The 25,868-nt window shown below is 39.7% G+C and overlaps 1 protein-coding gene across 3 annotated transcripts in view; it reads right to left on the bottom strand.

The window, feature by feature from the left end:
• The window catches only part of TTN (titin), a 330,648-nt gene that overhangs the window by 3,032 nt on the left and 301,748 nt on the right, over window positions 1–25,868 (bottom strand). For all 3 annotated transcript variants that reach the window (XM_075000777.1, XM_075000778.1, XM_075000779.1), the window contains 32 exons: window positions 25,273–25,569; window positions 24,575–25,162; window positions 24,185–24,487; window positions 23,748–24,044; window positions 22,785–23,072; window positions 22,390–22,689; window positions 21,981–22,283; window positions 21,553–21,858; window positions 19,685–21,451; window positions 19,279–19,575; window positions 18,108–18,395; window positions 17,709–18,008; window positions 15,559–17,625; window positions 15,160–15,462; window positions 14,770–15,075; window positions 14,390–14,680; window positions 13,963–14,262; window positions 13,554–13,859; window positions 13,001–13,306; window positions 12,621–12,902; window positions 11,704–12,297; window positions 11,314–11,601; window positions 10,893–11,192; window positions 10,156–10,458; window positions 9,526–9,828; window positions 8,823–9,404; window positions 8,396–8,701; window positions 7,997–8,296; window positions 7,179–7,754; window positions 6,784–7,089; window positions 6,100–6,693; window positions 29–5,976 (listed from right to left, as the gene is read on the bottom strand). In XM_075000777.1, coding sequence (XP_074856878.1) covers window positions 29–5,976; window positions 6,100–6,693; window positions 6,784–7,089; window positions 7,179–7,754; window positions 7,997–8,296; window positions 8,396–8,701; window positions 8,823–9,404; window positions 9,526–9,828; window positions 10,156–10,458; window positions 10,893–11,192; window positions 11,314–11,601; window positions 11,704–12,297; window positions 12,621–12,902; window positions 13,001–13,306; window positions 13,554–13,859; window positions 13,963–14,262; window positions 14,390–14,680; window positions 14,770–15,075; window positions 15,160–15,462; window positions 15,559–17,625; window positions 17,709–18,008; window positions 18,108–18,395; window positions 19,279–19,575; window positions 19,685–21,451; window positions 21,553–21,858; window positions 21,981–22,283; window positions 22,390–22,689; window positions 22,785–23,072; window positions 23,748–24,044; window positions 24,185–24,487; window positions 24,575–25,162; window positions 25,273–25,569 — 19,895 coding nt within the window. The remainder of the gene's footprint in view (window positions 1–28; window positions 5,977–6,099; window positions 6,694–6,783; window positions 7,090–7,178; window positions 7,755–7,996; window positions 8,297–8,395; window positions 8,702–8,822; window positions 9,405–9,525; window positions 9,829–10,155; window positions 10,459–10,892; window positions 11,193–11,313; window positions 11,602–11,703; window positions 12,298–12,620; window positions 12,903–13,000; window positions 13,307–13,553; window positions 13,860–13,962; window positions 14,263–14,389; window positions 14,681–14,769; window positions 15,076–15,159; window positions 15,463–15,558; window positions 17,626–17,708; window positions 18,009–18,107; window positions 18,396–19,278; window positions 19,576–19,684; window positions 21,452–21,552; window positions 21,859–21,980; window positions 22,284–22,389; window positions 22,690–22,784; window positions 23,073–23,747; window positions 24,045–24,184; window positions 24,488–24,574; window positions 25,163–25,272; window positions 25,570–25,868) is intronic.

Genomic DNA, 25,868 nt, shown 5'->3' with positions numbered 1-25,868 from the left:
TAATGTTAATACGTAAGCAATTACTTACTGGCTGGTTATTCTTAAACCATTCAATTTCAGGGGCTGGATCCCCAGAGATTTCGCAAGTCAGCAATACATCTTGTCCTTCATTAATATTTTGAGATTTGGGCTGTGTGATGAAGGCTGGTGCATTTGAGCGTTCAGTAGAAAAGGTGATATCAAACTGGCACCTGACAATGCCTTGGTCAGTTTTACCTTCACAGGTAAGTATTCCTTCATTTTTATGACTAGCTTTTTTGATGGTTAGTGTGTGATCACTTCCAGACACACCATACCTGTAATCTTCTGAGTTAGGCAGCTCTATTCCATTCAGCACCCATTTCACTTCAGATGCACCATCAATGTTAGCTTTCACAGTAACTTTCTGACCTTCAGACACAGCCATCTTAGTGGAAGAAGCTTTAATTTCTGCATGTGATCTTTTGGCTTCTTCAGAAATTACTGACTTTTTAACAATTTCTTCTTGGACCACTGCTTTTTCTTGAATTGTAACTGCTGATTTCCTTTGGGTAGAAATTCTAAGTGCTTCAGCCTCTTTCTCAACTGATTTAGATTTTTCAGTCATGCTTGAGATTTGGGAATGGATACTTTTAAAAACTTGGCCAACAAACTGGAAGTTAGTTTTAGATACACCACTTTCCCCAATGATTTCACAGGTATATTCACCTTGATCAGACTCAGTAAGGTTATGGATTTTGAGTTCATAGGTGCCATCTGCTGAATAATGAAACATGAAATGGCTGTCTTCTTTCAGTTTTTTGCCATCTTTATACCAGCATACTTCTTTGACACTTAAAATACTGCTTTCTGCTGCACAGGACAACTTTACTTTATTTCCACAAGCTTCCACTTTCAGCTGCTGAGTTATCTTGGGAGGAGCAGCAATTGGTAACTTCACTTTCTCTGTTGGAGATGTCCTACCTTCTGCTGCTGATTTAGCTTTTGAGTGAGCAGTAGGTGGTTCAGGGGATTTTACACGCTTAGGTGACTTAACTGCCTCTGGAGACTTCACTCGAGGCTCAGGAGATTTGACTTTTGGGGGTGATATAATTGCTTTTTCAGGAACCTTTGTTCTTTGTACAGTCAAAGTGAAGTGTGCTTCCTGTCTTCCTTCAGAGTTTTCTACCACCAAATTGTAACTTCCTTCATCTGATGTCTGGACAGAAGAAATTTCAAAAGTAGATTTGTATTGTGTTCGTGTGACTTGGAATCGCCTGGAAGAAACAATGGCTTGACCTGCACGTAACCACGTTACTGTTGGTGTTGGTTCACCATCAACGTCACAAGAAAATCTTGCAGTCTCCCCTTCAAAGACAGTTATTGACCGTGGTTTTGTTAATATAGTTGCTGGAAGAGTGGTCTTAAACTTCTTGTGTGAAGCCCTTTCTTCCACTGATTTTTCTTCAGTTGCAGTGACTTTCTTTTCAGCAGAAGCATAGTGTGCATAAGATGAGAGTGATTCTCTTGTCGCTGTTATTTCTGATTTGACCTCTCTTACTGATGAACTAGCTTCTGTTGCAGACATTTTCTTAAATGAGGAAACAGCATAAGCCTCTGTCTTTGTCAAATCAGGAAGAATGGGTCTTGGTACTTCCTCATCTCTGCGCTGGGAAGAGTAGGTAGTATAATCTCCTCCCGTAACATCTAATGTTGCATAATCAGAACATTCTCCTTTGTAGTTTGTGCATACTACACGATATGTTCCACTGTCATCTATATGGCAGTCAAGAATTTCCAAAGTTAACACACCACTGGTATTAGTAAAATGTATCTTACTGCTCTCTTGGATTTCAATACCATTATGGTACCATTTCACTTCTGCTGTTGGTTTTGACTGAACGTTCAGAATGAACCTGGTATTATGATTGCATGGCACCCGATGAGAGCGCATTCTCAGAGTGATGCGAGGGGCATGGTCCAATGTGAAAGGCTGCTGAGTTAGAACTTCATATTTCCTTTCCATTGTTTTCTGAGTTTTTAAAGCAGCTTTCATGGAGTCATACCTGGAGAAGATATCAAACCTGGCCATCCTTTCAAATCGAGAAAGTGACCTTTCACTAGTCACTGGGCTGGGTGAGCGTGGCCGAGTTCTCTCTGGTGTAGGGGATCTCCTTTCAGTTTCTTCTGCAGGCCGTGAACGGGGCTGAATTAATTCAGATACTGGGCGCATTAATTCAATGTAAGTTGGAGAAAGAGATCTTCTCCTCCTTAATAGCCTTGATGGGGGAGAAAATTCCCTCGGAACATGTTCCACCATTTTTATTTCTTCTTCTTCTTCTTCTGATGTAATCTCAGTTATTTCTCTCTGTCTTCTTACTCTGATCTCTTCCTCCTGGGCCATACGTTCAAGCTCACTCTTGTATTGAGAGAGTCGCTGACTTGTAACAACTGGACGAAGCAATTCTTCATCCTCTCTTTCATCCATTATTCTCTGTCTTTGTTTTGGTGGCCTATAGACAGCCCTGTCATGGCGTTGACGAAGTTCTGCATAACTTGTTCCAGTTTCAGCTTTTGTTGGGATGTGATAGGTTGAGTACCTCAGTTCTCTTTTTCTGGCTTCCTCTGTACTGACCTGTTCCCCTGTTGAAGAATAACGAAGGGCAGACAGTTCAAAACGTGGAGGACTTCTGCTTGGTGGTGAAGCAGAAAATCCTAACTCAAGTTCTTCTTCAAGACGTAGTCTTTCTTCTTCAAGTCTCTTCATGGCTAAATAGTCATCAGTAGGTAGGAGTAATTCCTCATCTGACAAGTCACTGAGTGATCGTCTTCTTGGTCTGTAATAAAGCTCATAAACAGGAGACGGGGTTCGGCGGCGTGCTGGTCTCACAGTTTCAAGGTCATCTTGTGACAGCTTGGGTATGCGCCATTTAGGCTTATACTGATCAGAAATCCGTGGAAGTGGCATAACATAGAACTGTTCCCATCTAGAAAGGCGAATGCGCTTTGGACGTTTTTGAACAATTCTATCCAGTTTTCCTGGCATTTCATACTGGTCTCGCAGCTTCTTGTACCACTTCATATCTGACATAGGCACAAACTGTTTAATAGTCTGGTCTTCCTCAAGAGCAGTGTGTACATGCCTGCGAGGCTCTGGTATTTGATATGGCATACGAAGTCTCTTTTCTTCTTTTATTTCTTCCTTATGAATTTCATATTCACCTTTGACAGTCTTAGTACTCACTGCTGGCTTATACAAGATGGCAGCTTCCCTCAGAGCTTCCTGTGCGGCTTGTGTTAATGGAACAGTTTCAGTCCCAGAAAGGATTTCTGCCATTCTTAGCGTCTTGTCAATTTGTTTTTGTACATGCTTTTCTCGTTCTTCTTCTGTTTTATATTCATGCTTGACATACGTCAAGCGTTCTACTTTCAGATAAGCCTGACAACTTGAAGATCCAGCACTGTTTGTAGCTGTAACTCTATAATAACCACTGTCTTCTGGCAAAGTATCTCTGATGTGCAAAGCATAATAGTCCAAGCCTTCATGAACAACTTCAATGTTGGGACCACAGGACAGAGGCTGACCATCTTTCTCCCATTTTAATTTTGGTTTTGGCACACCAGATACCCTTATTTCAAAGCACACACTCTGGCCTTCTTGGCACTCTGCATTTGCTAATAGCCTTTTGAACATTGGTCTTAATGTAGTGTCTGTTGGAGGTGGGTGTGGAATTACAGTCAGTTTAGCTTTGCAACTGTCTTCACCATATTTGTTGCGTGCCAAAACACTATATTCAGCATCGTCATCCTCAGTAAGATTGTGGATGGTAAGCTGATAAAGTCCTTTATCAGATTCAAAAGTATACTTCCTATCATCATCCCCTGGTTTGATTTTCTGACCTGATTTGAACCATGTTACTCGAGGTTCTGGGTGGACAGTTATAGTTACTCCAAATCTGACATTTTCACCAACATAGGCAGTATAGTTATACAGAGGCAGAGTAAATTCTGGTGGCCTCTCTAGAAGTCTCATAGTATCCACTCGGCGTTTCACTTTCTTAACAGTTCTACATCTGTAATACTCAGAAACTTCTCTCACACCTTTAACAAATAGTTCTGCGTAGGAACTATCTTCACCATAGTCATTTACTACCTTGCACCTATAGGTACCATCATCTGCTTTAGTAATGTCTTTGACATACATGGTTGCCAGTCCTTCCTGGTAGCTGATTTCATACTTCCCATTGTTCTCCAGATGCCTGGTACCAAAGTACCAAGTCACTTGTGTGGACTGATCATAGTTTTCAATCTTACATGTGTATTTAGCATGCCCTCCTTCTTCTACAACAGCATGCATTATCTGCCCAGAAATGGGGCCAATGTCAATTGATGCAACTTTTACTTTGGCTACAGTAACTCCTTTCTGAGATCTAACTGCACCACCACAGGAAATGCGAGCTACTGACACAACCATATTCCATTCTTTCTTCACCAGGGTCTGGTAGTATCGCCTGTGTCTTAATGTCTTGATGACTTTAGTGCTGATCTTTTCTGTCCTCTGTTTCAGCCAGGGATGATTAAGTGCTTCTGCAGCAGTCATACGACCCCTCCTTTCTTTTACTAATAGACGATCAACAAAGTCCATGGCCTCAGTGCTTATATCTTTGAATGCTTCATCATCAAAGTTGTATTCAGCACTGATGATATTTTCAATAGACTGTTGGTTTGTTTCAGCAATAAAAGGATTAATGCCACTTAGAAGTATATATACTAGGGCACCAAGTGACCACATGTCAGTGGCTGTGCTGACCACATCATGTTGATGTACTTCAGGTCCATAATATTCTGGAGAAGTGAACTGGAGTCTAAAATTGTCACCAGGCTTCAGCTGTCTAGCCTGACCAAACTCAATAATTTTAATTATGGAGCTTCTTCTTGTGAAGTAAATTATATTATCTGGCCTGATATCAAAATGTCCAATGTTATGACTGTGTAAGAATTCAAGTGCTCCACAGACCTGGCGTACATAGTTTACTATTTCTCTTTCACTCAGTTCAAATGAGGCTGTACTAATTCTTTCAAAGATGTCAACTCCGGATATAAACTCAAAGATCATGACTAGTTCTTCTAGGCTTTCAAAGGATTCATGAAGATACAAAATATTTCTATGTCTAGCAATGTTTAGAATGGAAATTTCTTTCTTTACTAAAACTTGGTCAGCGCCCTTTACTTTAACAAACTTGGCCAGGAAGGTCTTCTTGGAAACTGTCTCAACACAGCGGTGGACAATTCCAAAATGTCCACGCCCAAGCTCTTCAGCAATCATGTATTTGTCATAGAGTTCCTTTGTAGAAGAGTGTGATGCTTTAACTGTGGTGACTTCTCTGGTCTCATCAACTTCTTCATCATAGTTCAGCATTCTTGTCTTATCTTCCTTTGTTATAATTGGTTCTGTAGGTTCTGAAGGCTGACTCTGCCCAAATTTATTTTCTGCAATTACACGGAACTGGTAGCTTGTCTTGCCGAATAGGTTTACAACAGTGTATCGGGTATCACGAGCTTGTGCAACACGAATCCATCTCTCTGCTGTAGTAGCACGTTTCTCAATGATGTAGTTTGTGACTCTGCTTCCACCATCAGTTGCTGGAGCCGTCCAGATCAAGTTGACTGAGTCCCTTGAAATGTCACTCACTTTCAGACCTCTTGGTGGATCAGGTACATCAGCGACATCTAATTCAACCGTTTTCTGATCAATGCCAAATCTATTTTTAGCACAAACAATATAGAAACCTGCATCTTTTCTGTCCACACCATTTGGAAAAACTAGGGAGGTGAATGATCGTGTAACAATAACTTGGTAATGTCCATTGTTATCTATGAGATCTTGTCCTTTCTGCCATGTAATCACTGGATCTGGCTTGCCACTGAATGGAATTTTGATGCTGACCACTTCACCTCGGAGAGCATGAACAGCTCCCATACCTTCAAGATTTTTGGGCAAGTGAATCTTAGCAGGAACTGTAACAGAAACAAAGAAACATCCCATCAGTACAAACAGTATCTTCAGTAAAATACAGCAGGAATATTCTAAACTTTGAAAAATTAAATAATTTGACTAATGCATCAAAATGTTTGATTTACCTTCTACATCCAAAGAGGCAGTGCCAGACACAGATCCTCCCTGATTGGTAGCTCGAACTTGGTACACAGTGGCATCATCATCTGTTGCATTTGTAATGACCAGTTGGTGATATCCACCTTTAAATTCTTGTATCTTAATCTTTTCACCATCTGGCAAGATCTCTTTACCCTGTTTAAACCATTTCACAATAGGCTTAGGATGACCAATGACTTTGCAAACAAATGTTGCAGTGGCTCTAAATTTCACATTCAGGTTTCTTAGTTCTTCCTTGAAATGTGGTGCTTGAACTGGGACATCAGATTTTGGAATGATTGGTTGTGATATTTCACTCCATTCACTTTCACCACCTAGATTTTCACATTTTACACGGAATTCATATTCAAGACCTTCAACAAGACTTTTCACAGAATAGACTGTTTCATGAATTTCTTCTGTTGTTACTGCAATCCATTTGTTTTGTTTCTTTTCACGTTTCTCGAGGTAGTAATTTCTGATCTTAGCACCTCCATCACTAGCTGGTGGTTTCCAGGACACAACACAAGAGTCCTTTGTAACAGCAGTTACTACTGGTTGACTAGGTTGCCCTGGTTTTTCTGTAAAGAACAAAAAGAAGCAAAACATTATATGAAGTTAGCTTTGTAATTTGCAGGTATAAGTAAACATGCATTTTGGTGCACACTTACCAAATGGACTTTTGATAACAACAACTGATGAAACCTCCAGTGCTTCACTAATGCCATATGTATTCTGAGCAGACACACGGAAGTAATAACCTGCATTTTCAGTTAGGTTAACAACTCTGCACGTCATGCCTGAAATGCTTGAAGATACTAATTGCCACTCTGTGCCTTCCTTGGCTTCACGTTTCTCTACCACATAGTTTGTTATCAAAGCACCTCCGTCATCCTGAGGTGGCTTCCAGCTGATAACAACAGAATTTTTCAACAGGGCTTCCACAACAATTGGCCCTGTCGGTTTATCTGGTTTATCTATAAAAGAAAAACAGTATTTTCATTATCTGGCTGTAAATGTTTTAGAGAATATTGTTCTACAGAAGTATTGGAAATACATTAAATACCTTGTATTTCAACATTAAGCACTGTGTCAACTGTTCCAAATATGTTGCTTAGTTGCACTTTGTACTTTCCAGCATGGGTCTTATGCTGGACGTTCTTAATGACAAGGTGAGTATAATGCTCTGTGTTCTCAATAGTAACATTTTCTGAGTCTCTCAAAGGTTTTTTGTCATGGAACCAAGTGATTGCAGGTACTGGGCGACCAATGTACACAATATGGAGGCGAAGGGTGCCACCCACACCTGCATAATATTTCTCTTTCAATGGGAAGCCAGGATGGAACTGAGGAGGAGCCTGCAAGAGCAGCTTGCCACTTGTTTCAATCTCTCCAACCTCATTGGTAGCCAGGCAAGTGTAGACACCTTCATCTTCTTGTTCTTCTGTTACTACAGTCAGTGTATGGTTGCGTCCGTCAGAGGACATTTTGTACTTTCGGCTTTGTACCAGTTCTTTGCCAAAACGATACCATTTAATATCAGGAAGGGGTCTTCCAACAATCTGGCATGTCAGCTGAGCTGCTTCACCTAGTTTAGTTGTCACATCTTTCATTGCTTGTCTTATGCCTGGGGCTTCTCCAGCTGTAATATTGAATGTTTAAAGATAAGATCATTATTAAATATTCCTCAACTATTGCTTTATCTGTATTTATCCTTTGTTTATACCTATCATCATTTTATATTTAAATTTGCTGTCTTGTTCTTTAAGACCATAGAGCCAATATATAATGTTTATGAGCACAACACCACAGTTTACCAGGACATAAAATACCACATAAGCTGTCACACAATCCCAGAAACTAGGAAAGTGCATTTAAACTTACATGTTAGTTTAGTCTTTACTGTCATAGCTGTTCTTCGGGGTCTACTGACTCCAGTCTCATTTTCTGCAAAAACCCTGAATTCATATTCTGTAGCCTCCAATAAACCTCCCACTGTGAATTGTCTGTCTTTGATACGTTCTTTATTGCACTTTTTCCATGTACTCTCTCCAGATTGGCGATATTCAATCCAGTATCCCAGGATTTCTTTCCCGCCATCACATTCAGGCCGTTCCCATTCTAATGTAATGCTGTCCTTAGATATAGAAGTGATCTCAATTTCTCCAGGTTGACTTGGTTTGTCTATAAATTGTAGAATATTTAGAAAAGTTAAATGCCACTTTTCTCAGAACTTCACTAAATTGTTCTCCAAAATGTCAACTAATTCAAATAGTTTCTTACCAAATGGATCTTTGCACACCACTGGTTCAGAAGCAGGGCTTGGGTCACTCTCACCGATGTCATTTTGGGCAATGATGCGGAATTGATATTCAGCATCTGGAACAAGTCCTGTGACTGTGAACATTGTAGTTGTGATTTGAGTCTTGTTATGCCTGACCCATTTCTCTGTAGATGTCTCTTTACGTTCAACATAGTAGCCAGTGACACGAGAACCTCCATCGTCTTTAGGTCTGGACCAGAATAAGCTAACAGAGCTCTTTGTGACATCCTGTACTTCTGGTGGATTGCTTGGAGGCTCTGGAGGATCTGTTAAAGTAACATAATAACCATGTATTTTTAGAGATTGTGTGTATATGTGCAACTGTATTTTACAAATATAAGACATGATAATTAAAACGTGAATTTTACTTGACAAAAATCTACTCACTCAGAGGTGTCTTTGGTATAACTGGTTCTTCAGATTTTAAGGACTTGCTGATACCAAACCGGTTTTCAGCAGAAACACGGAAGTGATACTCCACATTTTCTTTGAGCCCTTTCACAACTAATGAAGTTCCCTTCACTCTGGAATCAACAGTGTACCAGGCAGCCTTAGGTACTTCTCGCCTCTCAATGATGTAACCAATGATATCTGCACCACCATCATCAGTAGGAGGTCTCCAGCTTACTCTGACAGAGCGAGTCTGTATGTCATCATACTCAAGTGGCCCTTCAGGTGGATTTGGAATGCCAATCACTTTGACCTGAATATAAACAGCTTTCTTTGCACATTTGTTTTCAAGAACCAAATCATAGGTACCAGAATCTTCTCTTTCTGCATCTTTGATCACAAGTTCAGTATGTGTCTCAGAAGTTGCTATCATTGCTCTCTTGCTGATGTCATAGCCTTCTTTGGTCCATTTGCATATGGGTATGGGCTTACCCTTAATTGGTACTGTAAGCCTGATAACTCCACCTTGTCTCACGAACACACCTTCCTGGTATTTTTCAAGTTCACAATCAGGATATTCTAAAAACAAATCCAACATATTACATTATATCTGTTTTACAGATTATTCTGTTATGGCTGTTTTATGCAAAATGATTGCTAAAAACCCTTTCAGGAAGAATGAAGACCTTAAACAGCTTACCAAGCATTTCGGTAACTTTGACTGTTCCTGGCACATCAGCAGGTTCACCAGGCCCACCAGCATTACAGGCCATCACACGGAATCTATACTCTGCGCCTTGTGGTAGATGTGTCAGGGTATATTCATGTATCTTGGTTGGAGTGGTATTACATTTGGTCCATTCAAACTGATCAACCTTTTGCATTTCAATCAAGTAGCCAGTGACTTTGGAACCTCCTTCGTCTTCTGGTGGACTCCAGGCTAGGGACACTGATGTTCTTGTAGTATCAGTAACTCTTGGGTTCTGAGGTTTACCTGGGGGAGCTGGAATAGGAGACCAAATTGCAGGCAAATATATTTTAGGACAGTTCTACATTTACTTTGAATATTTAAAAGGCAAAACAAAATGTTAATTTGTACCATTTGATAAGTATTTAATGATGGTGATATTTACAAAGGAAAGCTAATGAATAACGGAGATTTTTAAATATATTAAAACACATATGTATAGTAATTTAATTAAAATACCTGCTGCAGTACATTCAGCTATCCATATGCAAAAATTTAGATGTTTAAACATAAAGGTAGGTCTTATTACTGACATTCCTCTCTGCCTCAAATACTCTTTTATGCATGCAGGGAATTATTTACCAATTGGATCCATAGCAACAGCAGGTTTGGAAGGCCGGCTTGGTTTGCCAGTGCCTCTGGCGTTGATAGCTGTGATTCGGTGTTCATATTCCAATCCTTCAATCAGTCCAGTAGAGCGATAACGTGTCATAGTCACTGGAATTTTATTTACACGGACCCATCTATCTGCTCTGACTTCTTTGCGTTCCACAATATAACCAGAGATCTGTGAGCCACCATCATCTTCTGGTGGATGCCAAGTAAGTGTCATGCCTTCACGAGAAATATCAAACACTTGCAGAGTGTCAGGAGGACCAGGAAGACCTGTAACAAGAATATACAGAATTAAGAAGTAAAATATGAGGATGCATTTACAAATACAGCTCTCTGGGGACAAATACATAATAATACCTAGCCTCTGTAATGCTTTTCATCACCAGACCACAAACCAGGAGAACGGAGAAAACTGATGCTGAAAGAGGTGAAGTGGTTTTCCTAAGCTCACCCAGTGCCAGAACTAAGAGTAAAACCTAGATCTCCAAAGTTGTAGCAGAGCATCTGCATTAGTATTAGTTTTAGGGCTGGCATTTTTCTCCACAGGTATAACAAGACTAAAAAATATGAGAGTATAGTATGTTGTCTGGGCAAAGGAAATAATATTTATTGCAGAGGCTCTAGCCCTGTTGGATTAATAAATAGGCCCATATAAACTGTTCTCCATTTTTAAATGTGGAGAGTTGGAGAAAATGTAGACTTACTGATTCTACTCTTGCATTCTACAATTTCAGACTGAAGGTAGGATCCAATTCCAAACCGGTTGGTAGCAGCCACACGGAACACATATTCAGAACCTTCAACGAGTCTAGTGAATTTAAACATTGTCCTTGTTACAGATTCGGAAACTGGTAGCCATCCAGGACGGTGTGCATCACGCTGTTCCACAACATAGCCACTCAGTGCAGCTCCACCATCCAGCTCAGGTTGTTTCCAGGAAATGGTAACAGAAGTTGAATCAATATCATCAATTCTGATAGGTCCAGTTGGTGGTCCAGGTTTGTCTAGGGAAAATTAAATAGGACATAAGTTCCTGTTTAAAAAAAGAAGTTGGGTTGCCATTTTGACAGATTTCATTATGAAGAAAGGATTGTGGACAATCATATCTTAGTAATATAACCTTACCAAGAATGATAACTTTGATAGTGTCAACAGCTGTTCCAGTCGTGTTCTTCAGTTCAAGTGTGTACTCCCCAGTGTCATGTATTGTGGTCTCACGTATACTTAATTTAGCTACTTTGGCATCAGTTTCAATCTTGGTGCGTTCTGACTCTCTTAGCTTAGAACCAGCAAAGAACCACGATACAGAGGGAGTTGGTCGGCCACCAATTGGAATAGCTAATTCTATAGGTCTGCCAGCTGGCACATGAACTGTCTTTTGAGTTATTCCAGTAAGGTCAATGGTGGGTAACACTGTTATAAAAACAAAACAAAACTTTTTAATATTCATCTTATAAATAAGATATCACAAACTTGGAGTAGTTTTTTACCTGCCGTTTTAACTGTTATACCTACCTTTTCGGTCTTGTACAGTTACTGCTGTGACAATCTCTCTTGGTTCTGATACACCCTTCTGATTTTGTGCTCTGATTCGGAACAAATATTGTTCACCTTCATTTAGTGAGATGATTGTATGCTCATAGACTGTAGGCTTCACTGTCACAACCTTCATCCACTTTTCTGTTTCAGGTTTGCTGGCCTCAATAACATAGCCAGTCAGTCGGCTGCCACCGTCATGCTGTGGTTTCTCCCACGCAAGGCATACAGTTGATTTAGTGATGTCAACTACCTCCAGTTTCTGAGGCACCATAGGAACCTCTGACACCAGTACTGCATCAGATGTTTCACAAGGTTCACCAATACCATAAATATTTTCTGGCAGCACTCTGAAATAGTACATAGCTCCTTCTATAAGTCCAGTAATTCTATAAAATGTTTTGCTGCATGTGGTAGTTACTGTCTTGTATGCCCTCATGGCCGCCTCACGTTTCTCAATTATATAATTGTTGACTGGTGCACCGCCATCAATTATAGGAACTTCCCAAGCAATTGTCACAGAATCTTTTGACACCTCCTTAACTCTCACTGCGGCAGATGGGCCAGGTGTATCTAAATGAAAAATCAAAATAGATTATTTCCTATTTGGGCTTTTCCTGATTTGGGTAATTACTGCATTTTGCCTAAATAAAGACATCAGAATTTGGACTCGATAGATGAACTCATCCTTTAGAAACATATTTCCCTCTGATTTCTACTGTATCTCCCCCTCTCCCTTCCCCCCCACCCCACTGTCATCCAACATGGTCTTTTTTCATTATTTGCTGGGTTCTACTTAAATTGCAAACTCCTGTCAGTAAACACCTTTTCCCTTCTATCTGTAAAACATATATAAGTACATTGCAGTATCAATATGTAATAGCAATGATACTCACCATAAACTTTGACAACGACTGTTGCTGATTTCTTGCCTGATTGATTTTCAGCCTCAACAACATATTTACCAGCATCATACCGATTAACTTTATCTACAATAAGCAGAGTGTAGCTCTCTGTAGTGTCTATAATACCACGATTGGCAAGGTCAATACCCTCTTTGCTCCATGTAATTACTGGAGGTGGTCTGCCAGATACAGAAACCATTAGACGCAAAGAACCACCAGCTCTGACAGTTACGGTCTTCTTTAGATCATCAGCAAGTTCAAGGTCTGGTATTTCTGATGGGGAGAGCAGAGAAATACAAAATGAGTTCATCTTTGAATAGTTTTAAAGAAAAATATAAAAATTCCATAACAACTTGGATTTTTAAAATTACCTATTCTTTCCACAGGTTCAATTTCAGCTGATGATTCACTGAAGTCACTCATACCATTCACGTTTGTGGCAGCAACTCTGAAACGGTATTTCTGGCTTGTTTTAAGAGCAGTCACTGTGAATTCAGCATTTCTTAGGGTGGCGGTAGTGTGTGGTCTGTACCACTGTTCGGTGCCTTCTTCTTTCATTTCAAGAACATAGCCTAAAAGGTCAGCACCACCATCATACATGGGCTTTATCCAGGCCAAGCTTATGCTGTGCCTAGTAGTATCCACAACTCTTGGAGCTGAAGGAGGTGCAGGCGTGTCTTGGGAGTAGAAGAACACACATTTCACACTATTGCAGTGATCATCGTACAGTTTAAAAGACCTTATTTAGTAACAAAATGCTAAACAATTAGTGATTAGATATTTATCTGCAATTAACTATAATCACTTTTATTTTAAATTCATTGTGATGATAGAGATCATAAAGAATTCACCTATTCATTGTACTTAATTATGAGACAGTATGTTTACTTAAATATTAAATCACATTTGAACTAGACTACTTACATGATGGCTCCTTGCACAGGATAGATTGAGAAGCATCACTAGGCTCACTGTTTCCAGCAGCATTTACTGCAGTGACACGGAACTGATATTCACTATGTTCCATTAGACCTGTAACTTTCAGTCTAGTATCATAAACAGTGTAATCTCTGTTGACTCGTGTCCAGCGCAGACTTTTCTTTTCACGTTTGTCTACAAGATAGTTGCTAATTTCACTGCCACCATCCGATTCTGGTTGCTGCCACTGAATAATGATGTGTTCCTTGCCAATACCCACTGCTTCAGGTGCACCAGGTTGTGATGGAATAGCTGTTCGTGTTCAAACATAGGGAAAAATGTTAGATTTTTTTCAAATATTTCACATACAAAGAAAACTCCAGAAATGTTAGAGCTAAAAGATGAAAACACTTACTAAAAGAGTTTCTAGCAACTATGGCTTCCGTTTCAAGTGGAACACCTGGCCCGTACTTATTGACAGCTCTGACCCGGAAGATGTATTCATTATTTTTAATAAGTCTTGTCACCACGCATGATAATGTTTGGCATTCAGCCTCAACAACAACCCAGTTGAGCCTGCTGGTTTCACGTCTTTCCACAATGTAGTGGGTGATTTCTGCACCTCCATCTTCATGTGGAACATTCCAGGCCAGAGTGCATTTCTCTTCTGTTACTCTGCTGATAGTGATTTTGCCTGCACATGGACCAGGTGAATCTGAGAGTAGGGGTGAACAAAAGGGTAGTTATAGTAGTTAATGAAAAGCTTCTCTCTCGCTCTTTGTAATTACAAGTGTGAATTCCAACGAATGTTTATAGCAAACCATTATCTAAAAAATACATACCAAGCACTTTGACAAGGACTGAAACTTGCTTTGTTCCACTGGCATTTTTAACGGTTAGTGTGTATTTTCCACTATCACTTCTGTCACAATACTTGATAACAGCAATGGCCCGTTTGCTGGTGTATTGTAGGGAGATCTTTTCACACAAGTCCAATTCTTTGTCACCTTTGGACCAGAAGACCTTTGGTTCTGGTTTCCCACCAATAGCTGCATCAAGAACAAGATCAGATCCAGCCCTTATGGTCACAATTTCTCCTTGCAATCTGGCATCCAGCTCAGCCTTTGGTGGTGCTATTGTAAAGAGATTAAAACATTATCATAATAATATTAAAATTGCAAGCTATAAAATATTTTGAATCATCCCGGAGAACGGTTCTTACAATATTCATCTCTGCAGGTGACAGCACCAGTAGATTCAGATCCTCTGCTGATTACACCAGCTGCGTTCTTGGCTAATACACGGAATTCATATTCTTCTCCTTCACTAAGAGCTGTCACAGTAAAGTAGTTTTCTGAGACAATGGTATAGTTGCATTTTAGCCAGCGTCCATCTCCAGCTTCATTATATGGTTTGCGTTCTATAATGTACCCAGTAATTTTGCTACCGCCATCATAAAGTGGTGGAGACCAGCTTAATGACACTGTAGACCTTGTGACATCTGTTACCTCTGGTCTTCCTGGCGGATCTGGTAGAGAACAATATAAAATGAAAAATCTAATTCAGTTATTGACATAATAAAGAACAAACATACCCTCAAAGTTACACTTACCAACTGGGTTTTGAGCCATTACTGGTCTGGAGGCTTCACTAGCTTTGCTAACACCAGCAGCATTAAGGGCATATACTCTGAATTGATATTCTAGACCTTCCACTAGTCCTGTGACTTTGTAGTTGCACTCAAAGCATGGCACATTGTTTTCTTTCACCCAAAGAATGGTATTACGCTCTTTCTTTTCAATCCAGTATCCAGTGATTTTGCTTCCACCATCATGATATGGTTCCTCCCAGCGAATGGCCATGGCACTGGCAGACACAGAATAGACCTCTGGTCTGGTAGGTGGACTTGGAGGGACTGATTGTAAGAAGTAAGAAAGAAAAAATTAGATATTGCCAGTAATTACATAAACCATAAAAATAGCTTCTTAAAGTAATTGTGTGGGTTTTTTACCAAATGGATGCTCAGCAACTATTGGTGCAGATTCCATCGGCTTGCTAACACCAAATCTGTTTTCTGAGCTGACCCGGAAAACATACTCCATGTATTTAGTGAGATGAGTGACTTTGATCTGTGTACGTTTCACACTGGAATTTATGAGCTGCCATGCTGTTGTACCAGATTCTCGTTTCTCAACTATGTAGTTTGTAATATCAGTGCCACCATCATCTTCGGGCTCTTTCCATGATAAGACACAGGATTCAGCAGAAATAGATGATATTTCAATAGGGCCAGTAATTGCACCTGGTCTTCCAATGACAACCACTGTGACAGCAAATGTTTTTACACCAGCTGTGTTTTCAAGTGTCAAATAATATTTGCCCGAGTCACCTCTCATGCTGTCCTTTACAATCAATGTAGTTCTATCCTTTGTTGTTTTGATGGTCACTCTATCTGTTTCCTTGAGTCTCATTTCTTCAAGCTTCCATGTTACTTTTGGAGCTGGTCGCCCACTAATTGGTATATCAATAGTAAAGGTGCTTCCAGCTTTGCAAGTTATAAGTTGTCTAGTTATTCCACTCAGATCTGCTGTTGGTTCAATCTGTGGCTCTTTAATAATAACTGAAGAGAAAGCTTCTCTGGGCTCACTGTAGCCTGCATCATTTTTAGCCTTGACCCGGAACTCATATTCGTTGTTCTCTAGAAGACCTTCAACTGTGAAAGTAAGTTGTTTAGTTTGACCAGCTTCCACCCAATAGTCAGATCCCTTTTGTTTCATCTCAAGAAGATATCCAGTGATACGACTTCCACCATCATGATCAGGTTTCAGCCAAGCCAACACTGCAGAAGATTTGGTAGTATCAATAATATCTAGTCTCTTAGGTGGAGCAGGCTCCTCAGTGGCAACAACTGGCTCTGTTAATTCACATGGTTCACCTACACCATATTCATTTTCTGCTGAAACACGGTAGTAGTATGGCACACCTTCTGCAAGATCAGTAACTTTAAAGATTTGACGAGTACATTTTGAACTCACTACCTGCCAGCTACGACGGCTTGCTTCCCGCTTTTCCACAATGTAGTGATGGATGCGGGCACCTCCGTCTAAAACAGGAGCATCCCACATTAAAGTAATAGAACCCCTGGTTACATCCTTAAAGGTAATAGGACCTGGTGGGCCAGGTGTGTCCAGAACTTTGACAGTAAATGTAATAGATTTGCTACCACTGTTATTTTCCACAGTAAAAGTGTATTTGCCAGCATCATTTCTATTGCAGTTTTCTACAGTCAATGTACTGAATGAGTCAGTTGTGTGAATGTCAGCACGCTGACTAAGGTCTGAGTCTGCTTTGAACCAGGTGGCAGTAGGAACAGGTCTGCCTAAGAAGGCAATAAACAGACGAATAGTTGCACCTGCTCTAACAATGTGAGTCTGCTTGAAGTTTGCATCAATATCAATTTCAGGTGAAGACAGTCTGTCAGTTGCTTGGACTATAGCAGGAACTTCACAACTTTCTCCCTTGCCTGCACCGTTGACAGCACTCACTCGGAATTTATAGTGTTCACCTGCTTCTAAGTCAGTGACTGTATATTTGGTAGCAATACAAGTCTCTGCATTGACTTTATGCCACTCTCCTAAATCAGCTTTGCACATTTCAATGATGTAGCCAATTATTTCCATGCCTCCATCAAAAACTGGCCTGGTCCATTCCAAGCTTACACTTGTCTTTGACGTATCTGTCACTTTGACAATAGTAGGTGCACTTGGTGGGTTTACTGGTTCTCTACATTTAATCAGCCTGGAGACAGCACTTGGAGGTCCTACTCCTGCAGCATTTTCAGCCATAACCTGGAATTCATATTCATTGCCTTCAGTCAGGCCAGTCACTCTGTATCTTGTCTCAGCAATGGGTCTCTTACTGGACACTCTGACCCAGCGGACACTCTTTTTTTCTCTTCTTTCCAAGATATACTGGTTGATTTCATTTCCGCCATCAGATTTCGGTCTAGTCCATGTGAGTGTGATACTGTCTCCTGTTACATGCGTAGGCTCTGGCATGCCAGGTGCATCAGGAACAGCTGCAAAATGGAACAGAGCTTAAAACATGAACTAAAATTTGGTATCATGGTAGTTACTTATTCAAAACATAAATTAAACTCACTGTAAGGTATTTGTGCCATAATTGGATCAGATTCTAGTGGCCGGCCAACACCAAACTTGTTAACTGCAGACACACGGAACTGGTATTCATTGCCCTTTATTAATTTAAGTGCAGTGTAACTGCAGGCTTCACAGTTATCTTCAACTAATGCCCAGGCAACCCTACTGGTTTCGCGTTTTTCAATCACATAGTGGGTAATGGCAGCACAGCCATCATTATCTGGAGGCTCCCACCATAAAGTCATCTTTTCTCCAGTAACATTTGTGAATCGTATTGGTCCACCAACTTTTCCTGGGGTATCTGTGATAATAAAACATCAGAATTATAATTTATTTGTGCTGACACTTGCAATATAAACACTCTGTGAAGAATAGCTTACTAAAACGATCTACAAAGTACCTTGTACTCTGACTGTAATGTCAGCCACTTTGGTGCCTGATGAATTCTTGGCTTCTACTGTGTATACACCACGATGGTCCCGACTGGCATCTCTAACAAAGACAGTGCTATATCCAATAACATTAGTTATTTCAATATTCAACTTCTTTTCAATCTCCTTTCCATCTTTAAACCAAGTGACTTGAGGTACTGGACGACCTTTGATAAAAACTTTGAGTCTAATGCTCTCTCCAGCCTTAACAGTAAGGCCTTCAAAGTGTTCAGCACCGAATTCAATTATTGGAGGAACTAGAAAAATAAAATAAAATATATACATTCAGTCATATTTAGCAAGGCATTCATTCCTAGTAAATAAACAAGAAAATAAAGTTATATACATAGGCACAGACACAGACACACACAGGCCTTTGATCCAATATTAAATGTATCTGTTCTCTTTTATCCCTGTAGTCAGGTTTACTTATTATGAACACCTGTAAAGCCATACAGTTGATAGAAGCTTCTGCCTGACTCAAAAAAGAAAAGGAGTTGCAAGCTACAATACACAGTGACCAAACCTCTGACGTCACACAAGCTCACTGATCTATATCCTAAGGCTTGAGTCCCAGCTGATGCCAATTCTCAAATAAGTCAAAATGTTTTGGAGTAAGGTCTAACAAAATTACTGACAAAGTTGCAACAACGAGACGTAGCAAAACCACAAGTAACTGTTAACATGGTAGCGTAGACAGAGCAGGAACCCACTGTAAATTCCAAGATAGATTCCAATTCCAGTGAACAGAGAACTGCTGCCCTAACATTTGCTACAAAGGTAGCAGAGGAAAACGAAAACAAATCAAAACAAGAAAACAACAAACTAAAAAAGCCCTCCTCACAATATGCTAAAGAAGAAAACCCAGTATGGTGCCAAATGTAGCGACTGGTCAAATCCTATGAATCCTTACTGGAGACTCTGGTTTTGCATTTAATTCTGCTCAACCTCTGCATGGAGAGAGAGGCAGAAATGGGAGAAAGGCTGCTGCTTTTGAATGGTGTGCTATACATTCCCTGCCCAGTCTGCTGGTCATATACCCAGTGCAAGCTTAAAGGGGCCAGCCAGGTGCTTAACTGGATTTGAAACCTACCATATTAAAAAGTGTAACGTAGTAACATGTTAATAAATAATGCTTACCACATTCATCTCTGGTCATTATATAGCCTGAAGATTGTGATGGTGGGCTGACTGTTCCGACAGCATTTCTTGCAATCACCCTGAACTCATATCGGTCACCTGGGCTAAGTCCTGTAACTGTGTATTGGCATTCACTGATATCAGTAAAATTACATCTGAGCCAGCGGTCCTCACTTCCTTGCCGTTTCTCGATGCTGTAGGCCACAATCTTACTACCACCATCATGCAGTGGTGCAGTCCATTTAAGGGTGACAGTTTCCCTAGTGATATCAATATAATCAGGAGTGCCAGGTGGATCTGAAAGGAAAATAATTGGATACAGGATTATTTTTATTATAGACCTACATGATCGCTAACAATATACTACAATATATACATTTTCTTAGTGAAATGCTTGTTTACTCACCTACTGGAGACACAGCCAATGTAAATTTGCTTGGCTCACTAACTGGACTTAGACCAGCAGAATTTTCAGCATATGCACGGAATTGATAATCCAGGCCCTCAATCAATCCAATAATTCTGTATTCTTTACCAGATATTGGTGAAACATTAACTTTCTGCCATAAGATGCTGTTTCTTTCTTTCTTTTCAACATGGTATCCAGTAATTTCTGAACCACCATCAAAAACAGGAGCATCCCAAGATATTGTCATTCCATCAGCTGTTACATTGTACACAACAGGTTTGCCTGGTGGACCTGGTGGTCTGAACTGGTGTTTTGCTAAAACATCTGGTGAGGTAAGTGGTGGGCTTACTCCATATCTGTTTTCAGCACGAACTCTAAACTGATATTCAGTGTCTTTAACCAGGTTGGGAACTTTGAAAGTAGTCCTAGCAACACTAGAACACACCATCTTCCAATTGGTTTGTGAAGTTTCTCTCTTCTCTATGCTATAGCCGGTGATTTCTCCTCCTCCATCATCATCAGGAGCATCCCATGACATAACAACACTGTCTGCTTTGATTTCATCTAGTCTTATGGGCCCTTTGGGTTTCGATGGAGGGCCAAGAGTTATGACTGTGATTGTAAATGACTTTCTGCAGACAGAATTATCGAGAATTAAAGTGTATTTGCCACCATTCTCTTTTTTCACATTCTTGATGCTTAAACTTATTTTGTTTTCAGTTTTCTTGAAGCGAACTTGTTCACTTTCTTTAAGAGGGATGCTGTCCTTGAGCCAGCTCACTGTTGGTCTGGGTTTACCTTTATATGGTAATTCAATGTGCATATTATGGCCAATTCTTACAGTAATTTGTCCTCCAGGGATATCAGAAAGGTCAGCTTCAGGTGTTATTACAAAGTCTTTTACTGTAATGGGTCCAACAGTAACAGCATCACTCAATCCCTTTTCATTTTTAGCAGATACTCTGAATTCCATAACAGCAAGCTCCTTAAGTTTTTCAACTTCAAATTCACATGTCTTACTTATGCCAGCATGTGACCATTCTTTTTCTTCAATCATTTTCTTCTCAATAACATAGTCTGATATAATGCTACCACCATCAAAGTCAGGTTTGCTCCACTGTAAGGTAACAGAAGTCTTTGTAGAATCTTTCATGGACAGATCCTTTACAGGACCAGGCACTTCTGCAGGTTTCACTGGTTCTGAAGTCTCACAAGGTTCTCCTAATCCATTTTCATTTTCTGCAAGAACTCGGAAGAAGAATGAAGTTTTCTCTGACAGGTTTGTTATCTTAAATGATGTATGAGAACACTTGGTTGTAATAGTAGACCAGGCTCTCTTGGTGGCATCTCTTTTTTCAATAACGTAATTTGTTATTTCAGAACCACCATTAATGAGTGGTGGCTCCCACACTAGCGTAACAGTGCCACGAGATACATGCTTAAGCTGCAATTTCTGGCACGCTGATGGTGTATCAAGAACTTTAACATTCACAAATGAAGATTTTGCTTCACCTACTCCATTCTCAATTGTGAGAACATATTTTCCTGTGTCATTCCTGGTAACTTGAGGAATAGTCAGTAATGTGGATGATTCTGTGTTCTGAATGTTGTATCTTTCATCAGTTCCAAGATTCTTTTCACCCTTTCTCCATGTGACAGTTGGAGGAGGTCTTCCTTTGAATGGAATCATTATTTGTACATCTTCACCTGCTTTAGCTACAATGGAGGTTCTGAGAGCAACATCCAGGTCAATCTCCGGCTCCTCTGCAGAAGTAAATAAAATGAATAATTGATATTTGAAAAACAAAATATAAAATTATTTGAAATACTAAAACCCCACCACTAGGTCAATTTAAAGTACACACCAAGTATGTCTTTTGCTTGTACAGATTCTGTCATTTCAATAGGCTCTCCTTGCCCAGCACAATTTATAGCAGACACACGGAAGAAGTAATTGACTGCAGGTTGAAGGTGTGATACAACATACTCAGTTGTTCTCACTTCTCCTCTAGCACTGACTACAGTCCATTCTTCTTGTTCTCCTTCTCTCTTTTCCACTGTGTAGCTGGTAATTGCACTTCCTCCATCATAGGCAGGTTTAGTCCAGCCAAGGGTGACAGATGTCTTAGTAGTATCCACAACCTTTAGCTTAACTGGTGGCCCTGGTTTGTCTGTAAATGATATTAAAAGTCATATTATTTGTCTTCAGTTATCCCCAGCCAATCCCATGAACTTCTGCCCATTATAACTTGGCCCTTGAACAATGAACTGTGTTGTCAAAATTATTTCTTACCAATGGGATCTGCAGCTTTGTAGAAGTCAGAAGCTTCAGAGAATGGACCTTGTCCAGCTGCATTGACAGCACAAACTCGGAAATGGTATTCACTGTTTTCACTTAGTCCCGTTACTTTCTGTCTGGTGTCACGGATTGTTTCTTTAACCACCTTGAACCAACTAAGGCTCTTCTTGTCACGTTTCTCAAGGTAATAGCCACTTATTTCACTACCTCCATCTACAGTTGGCCTATTCCACACTACTGTCATTGAATGCTTGGTTATCATAGTGACCTCTGGTACACTAGGTGGTCCAGGTGTAACTATATGAAAAAAAATATTAAGAAAAAATAACAGTAGTTCAGTACCACTTCAAAACAAAACATTCAATACTATTCTGTTGTATTAGTTAATTTATAAATTTCTTACCAAATGCATTTTTAGCTATAACTGGTTCAGATTCCAGTGGATCTCCAATTCCAAACTTATTCACGCCTCGGACACGGAACACATATTCATTTCCTTTGATGAGTTTTGTGGTAGTGATGACACATTCCTCTAATTTTTCAGAAATTAAAGACCATACTACCCGACTTGTCTCACGTTTTTCAACAATGTAGTGTGTTACAGTTGCACCACCATCATCTACTGGAGGTTCCCACATTAGGGTAATCTTTTCAGCAGTGATGGTCTTGAATTGTATAGGTCCACTTGGAGGTCCTGGCTTGTCTGTGGAGAATAGTAAAAATGAGACATTTATCTATATCTATATCAACTTTATTTAATTTAATATACTAACACTATTGCTCTAGTTCAATACATACCAAGTATTTGCACTCTAATGTGAGCCGATGCTGAACCCATGGCATTCTTTAATTTTAATTCATAGTTTCCACTGTTAAAACGAGTTGCATCTTTGATGAGAACAGATGCAAATTCTGTTGTGTTTTCAATCGACACTTGTGCACTTGTTTGTACCTCTTTGCCATTTCTGAACCATTCAATTGTAGGTATGGGCTTGCCAGAGATACCAAGTTTCAATTTAACTGCAGAACCAGCTTTGTGTTTCACCAAATCTGTGTATTCCGGTGGTACATCAATTTCAGGTGCACCTTAAAAAAAGAGTAGAAATGGTAATGGTAGTAATTTATAATAGTGGTAATGAATATAAGGTACTATATAACATACACTGCAATATTTGGCAGTGTCTAGATATTGTGGTAATATCAGTTTTAGATATGCAAGTAGAAAAAATAGCTCATAAAACATTTCAGGCCAAAACATCTCAAACACTTTGCAAATTAAGTAATATGTTAATTACATGTTACTAAACAGCATCCACATCTATGGGGAAGTACTGCAGGTTGGAGGACAACTGGTGCACCAAGTACTCCACAAAATTTGAGGGAAAGGATATTGTAGCCAAGGACACTAGGGCAAACATCTGCTCCTCTGAAAAGCGTCACATGCTTTTTAATGTCCACACACAGCAAAAATAATCTCGATCTTGTCCAAGTGGCCCAAAACGTCAACTATATGGAACTCAAGTTTTGAGTTCCTTGGGAAGATGAAGGGGTCAATCAACTCTGTTCAGGCTGAATTTTTGTCAAGAGAGATTTGATAATGTAAACCCAGTGCTTAGAGCACTGTGTTAACCGTCCAGTTTTTACGCTAAGCTTCCCACAATTGTTTTCTAAAGATGAGGATTCAAGCACTAGTTGTATGAAACAATTCTGGTTTTAAGCCCTGAAGTATCACAAAATATTATATACTTGCAAAACTCTTACCATATGTATCAACACACGTGATAGGACCTAAAACATCTGATGGATTGCTAATGGAACCAACGGCATTCTTAGAAAAGATACGGAATTCATACTGAGAATTTTGGGTTAGTCCAGATACAGTAAACTGAGTCTCAATGACATTGGTAAAACTGCCCTTTGTCCATCTGCCATTTGGAAGATCACGTTTCTCAACAATATAACCAGTGATCTTGCTTCCACCATCATAAGATGGTTTTGTCCAAGAAAGACTCACAGAAGTCTTGGAAATATCTGTAACACGAACATTTCTTGGAGGTTCTGTAGTAAGAAAAAGAAACAATAGCATTAAAAATTAACAGCAGTACTAGCACTGTCTGATGGCTTATTGTATAGGAAAGAGCATTAAAATGAAAACATTACTGAAAAATGCTGATTTTTCCCCCCTGAAATATACACACCACAAGCATCAATTGCAAGAACTGGATCAGAAGGATGGCTTGCTTTTCCAATGCCAGCCGCATTTTCTGCATAGACCCTGAATTCATAGATAAGTCCAGTGCTGACTGTGGTTACTTTGAAGTGAGTTGTGCGAATAAGGGTCTTGTTAGCTTTCTGCCATAAAATACTGTTCCTATCTTTCATTTCCAAATGATATCCAATGACTGCACTGCCGCCATTAGTGACTGGTTCATGCCATCCAACAGTGATGCTGTCTCGGGTGACACTGGTGACCCATGGCGTGGAAGGTTGTCCAGGTGTTGCTAGAGACATTAAAAGAAGCAGTTAATGCATCCTTTAAAACATTAAAAGCAACAGCAAAAATGTTACGTGAGAAATGTATGACTTACTATATGGGAGCTTAACAGTTACACACTGTGAATCAATGTGGTCACTGATTCCAAAGCGGTTTTCAGCTTTGATGCGGAATTGGTATTCCTCTCCTGTTGTTAATTTCATTACTTTAATAATGCTTCTAGCAACTGTTGCAGACACCTCAGACCAAGCCGCAGTACTTGTTTCTCTTTTCAGCACAATATAATTGGTAACTTGACTTCCACCATCATTGTGCGGGGGCTGCCATCTGAGAGTTACGCTGCTTTCAGTGATATCACTAACAACAACAGGACCAACTGGAGGACCTGGTCTGTCTAGCACAACAATGTTAATAAATGATTTCGTGGTTCCACTGGAGTTGGCAGCAGTGATGTCATATCTACCAGCATCAGCAGCCATACTTTCTTTAAGGTTAATGATGATACTTTCTGCTGTGGTTTCTGTATTAAATCTCATGGTTGCTTTCAATGGAACTCCATCTCTGGATAATGTTATCTTTGGCAGTGGTTTTCCTGAAATTGGAATTTCAACCTTTAGATTCGATCCTGCTCTAATGTACACAGTATTATGTGGGAAGCCCTTCATGTCCACCTCAGGAGATTCTGAAAAACAAAACATTGCCAAAACATTAAAAATGTATGTGTTTCTAAACAAACATCCCATTTAATTTATGCAAACATTTCATCATTCATTTTAATGTCACCAGACATACCCAGTTGTTCTCTCACTGTAACAGGGAGCAGGAGTTCTTTGGGATCACTTAGACCAGCTTGATTTTCTGCACATACTCTGAAGAAGTAGTCAACATTCTCTTTGAGACCATGGACAATATGATTAGTTGTCTTCACAACTGCACATTTAACCCATTTTTGCTGTCCTTTTTCAAGTGCTTCAATTACATAGCTCAGAATTTTGCTTCCACCATCATGTTCTGGTTTCAGCCATGATAAAGAAACACTGTCTTTCGTAACACCAGTTACTCCAAGCTTTTCTGGCGGGCTTGGTTTTTCTGAGATAAAAAGATTCAACATAACAGGATAATCAATGCAACATACATTTTCATCTTACTTTGGCAGAACTGTCATTTTAATTGAGAAAAGTATGTACTTTAACCATATACGTAAGAATGGATTTTTTTTATACTTCCGTACTTGCAATATTTAAAGTATAAGTTTTACTAGTTTTCACTGATATTTGTAAAACCCATCTGCACATCTCTGGTGCTGTATAAAACTTAACAACTTAGATTATTATTGGAAATAATTATTTTGTGTTAAATATTTTAAGCATAGATGTGTAACTTATGCT

This window comes from Carettochelys insculpta, chromosome 8 (genome assembly GCF_033958435.1).
Source record: "Carettochelys insculpta isolate YL-2023 chromosome 8, ASM3395843v1, whole genome shotgun sequence".
In the NCBI taxonomy this organism is placed as follows: Eukaryota; Metazoa; Chordata; order Testudines; family Carettochelyidae; genus Carettochelys; species Carettochelys insculpta.
This window is presented reverse-complemented; position numbering and strand designations above follow the sequence as displayed.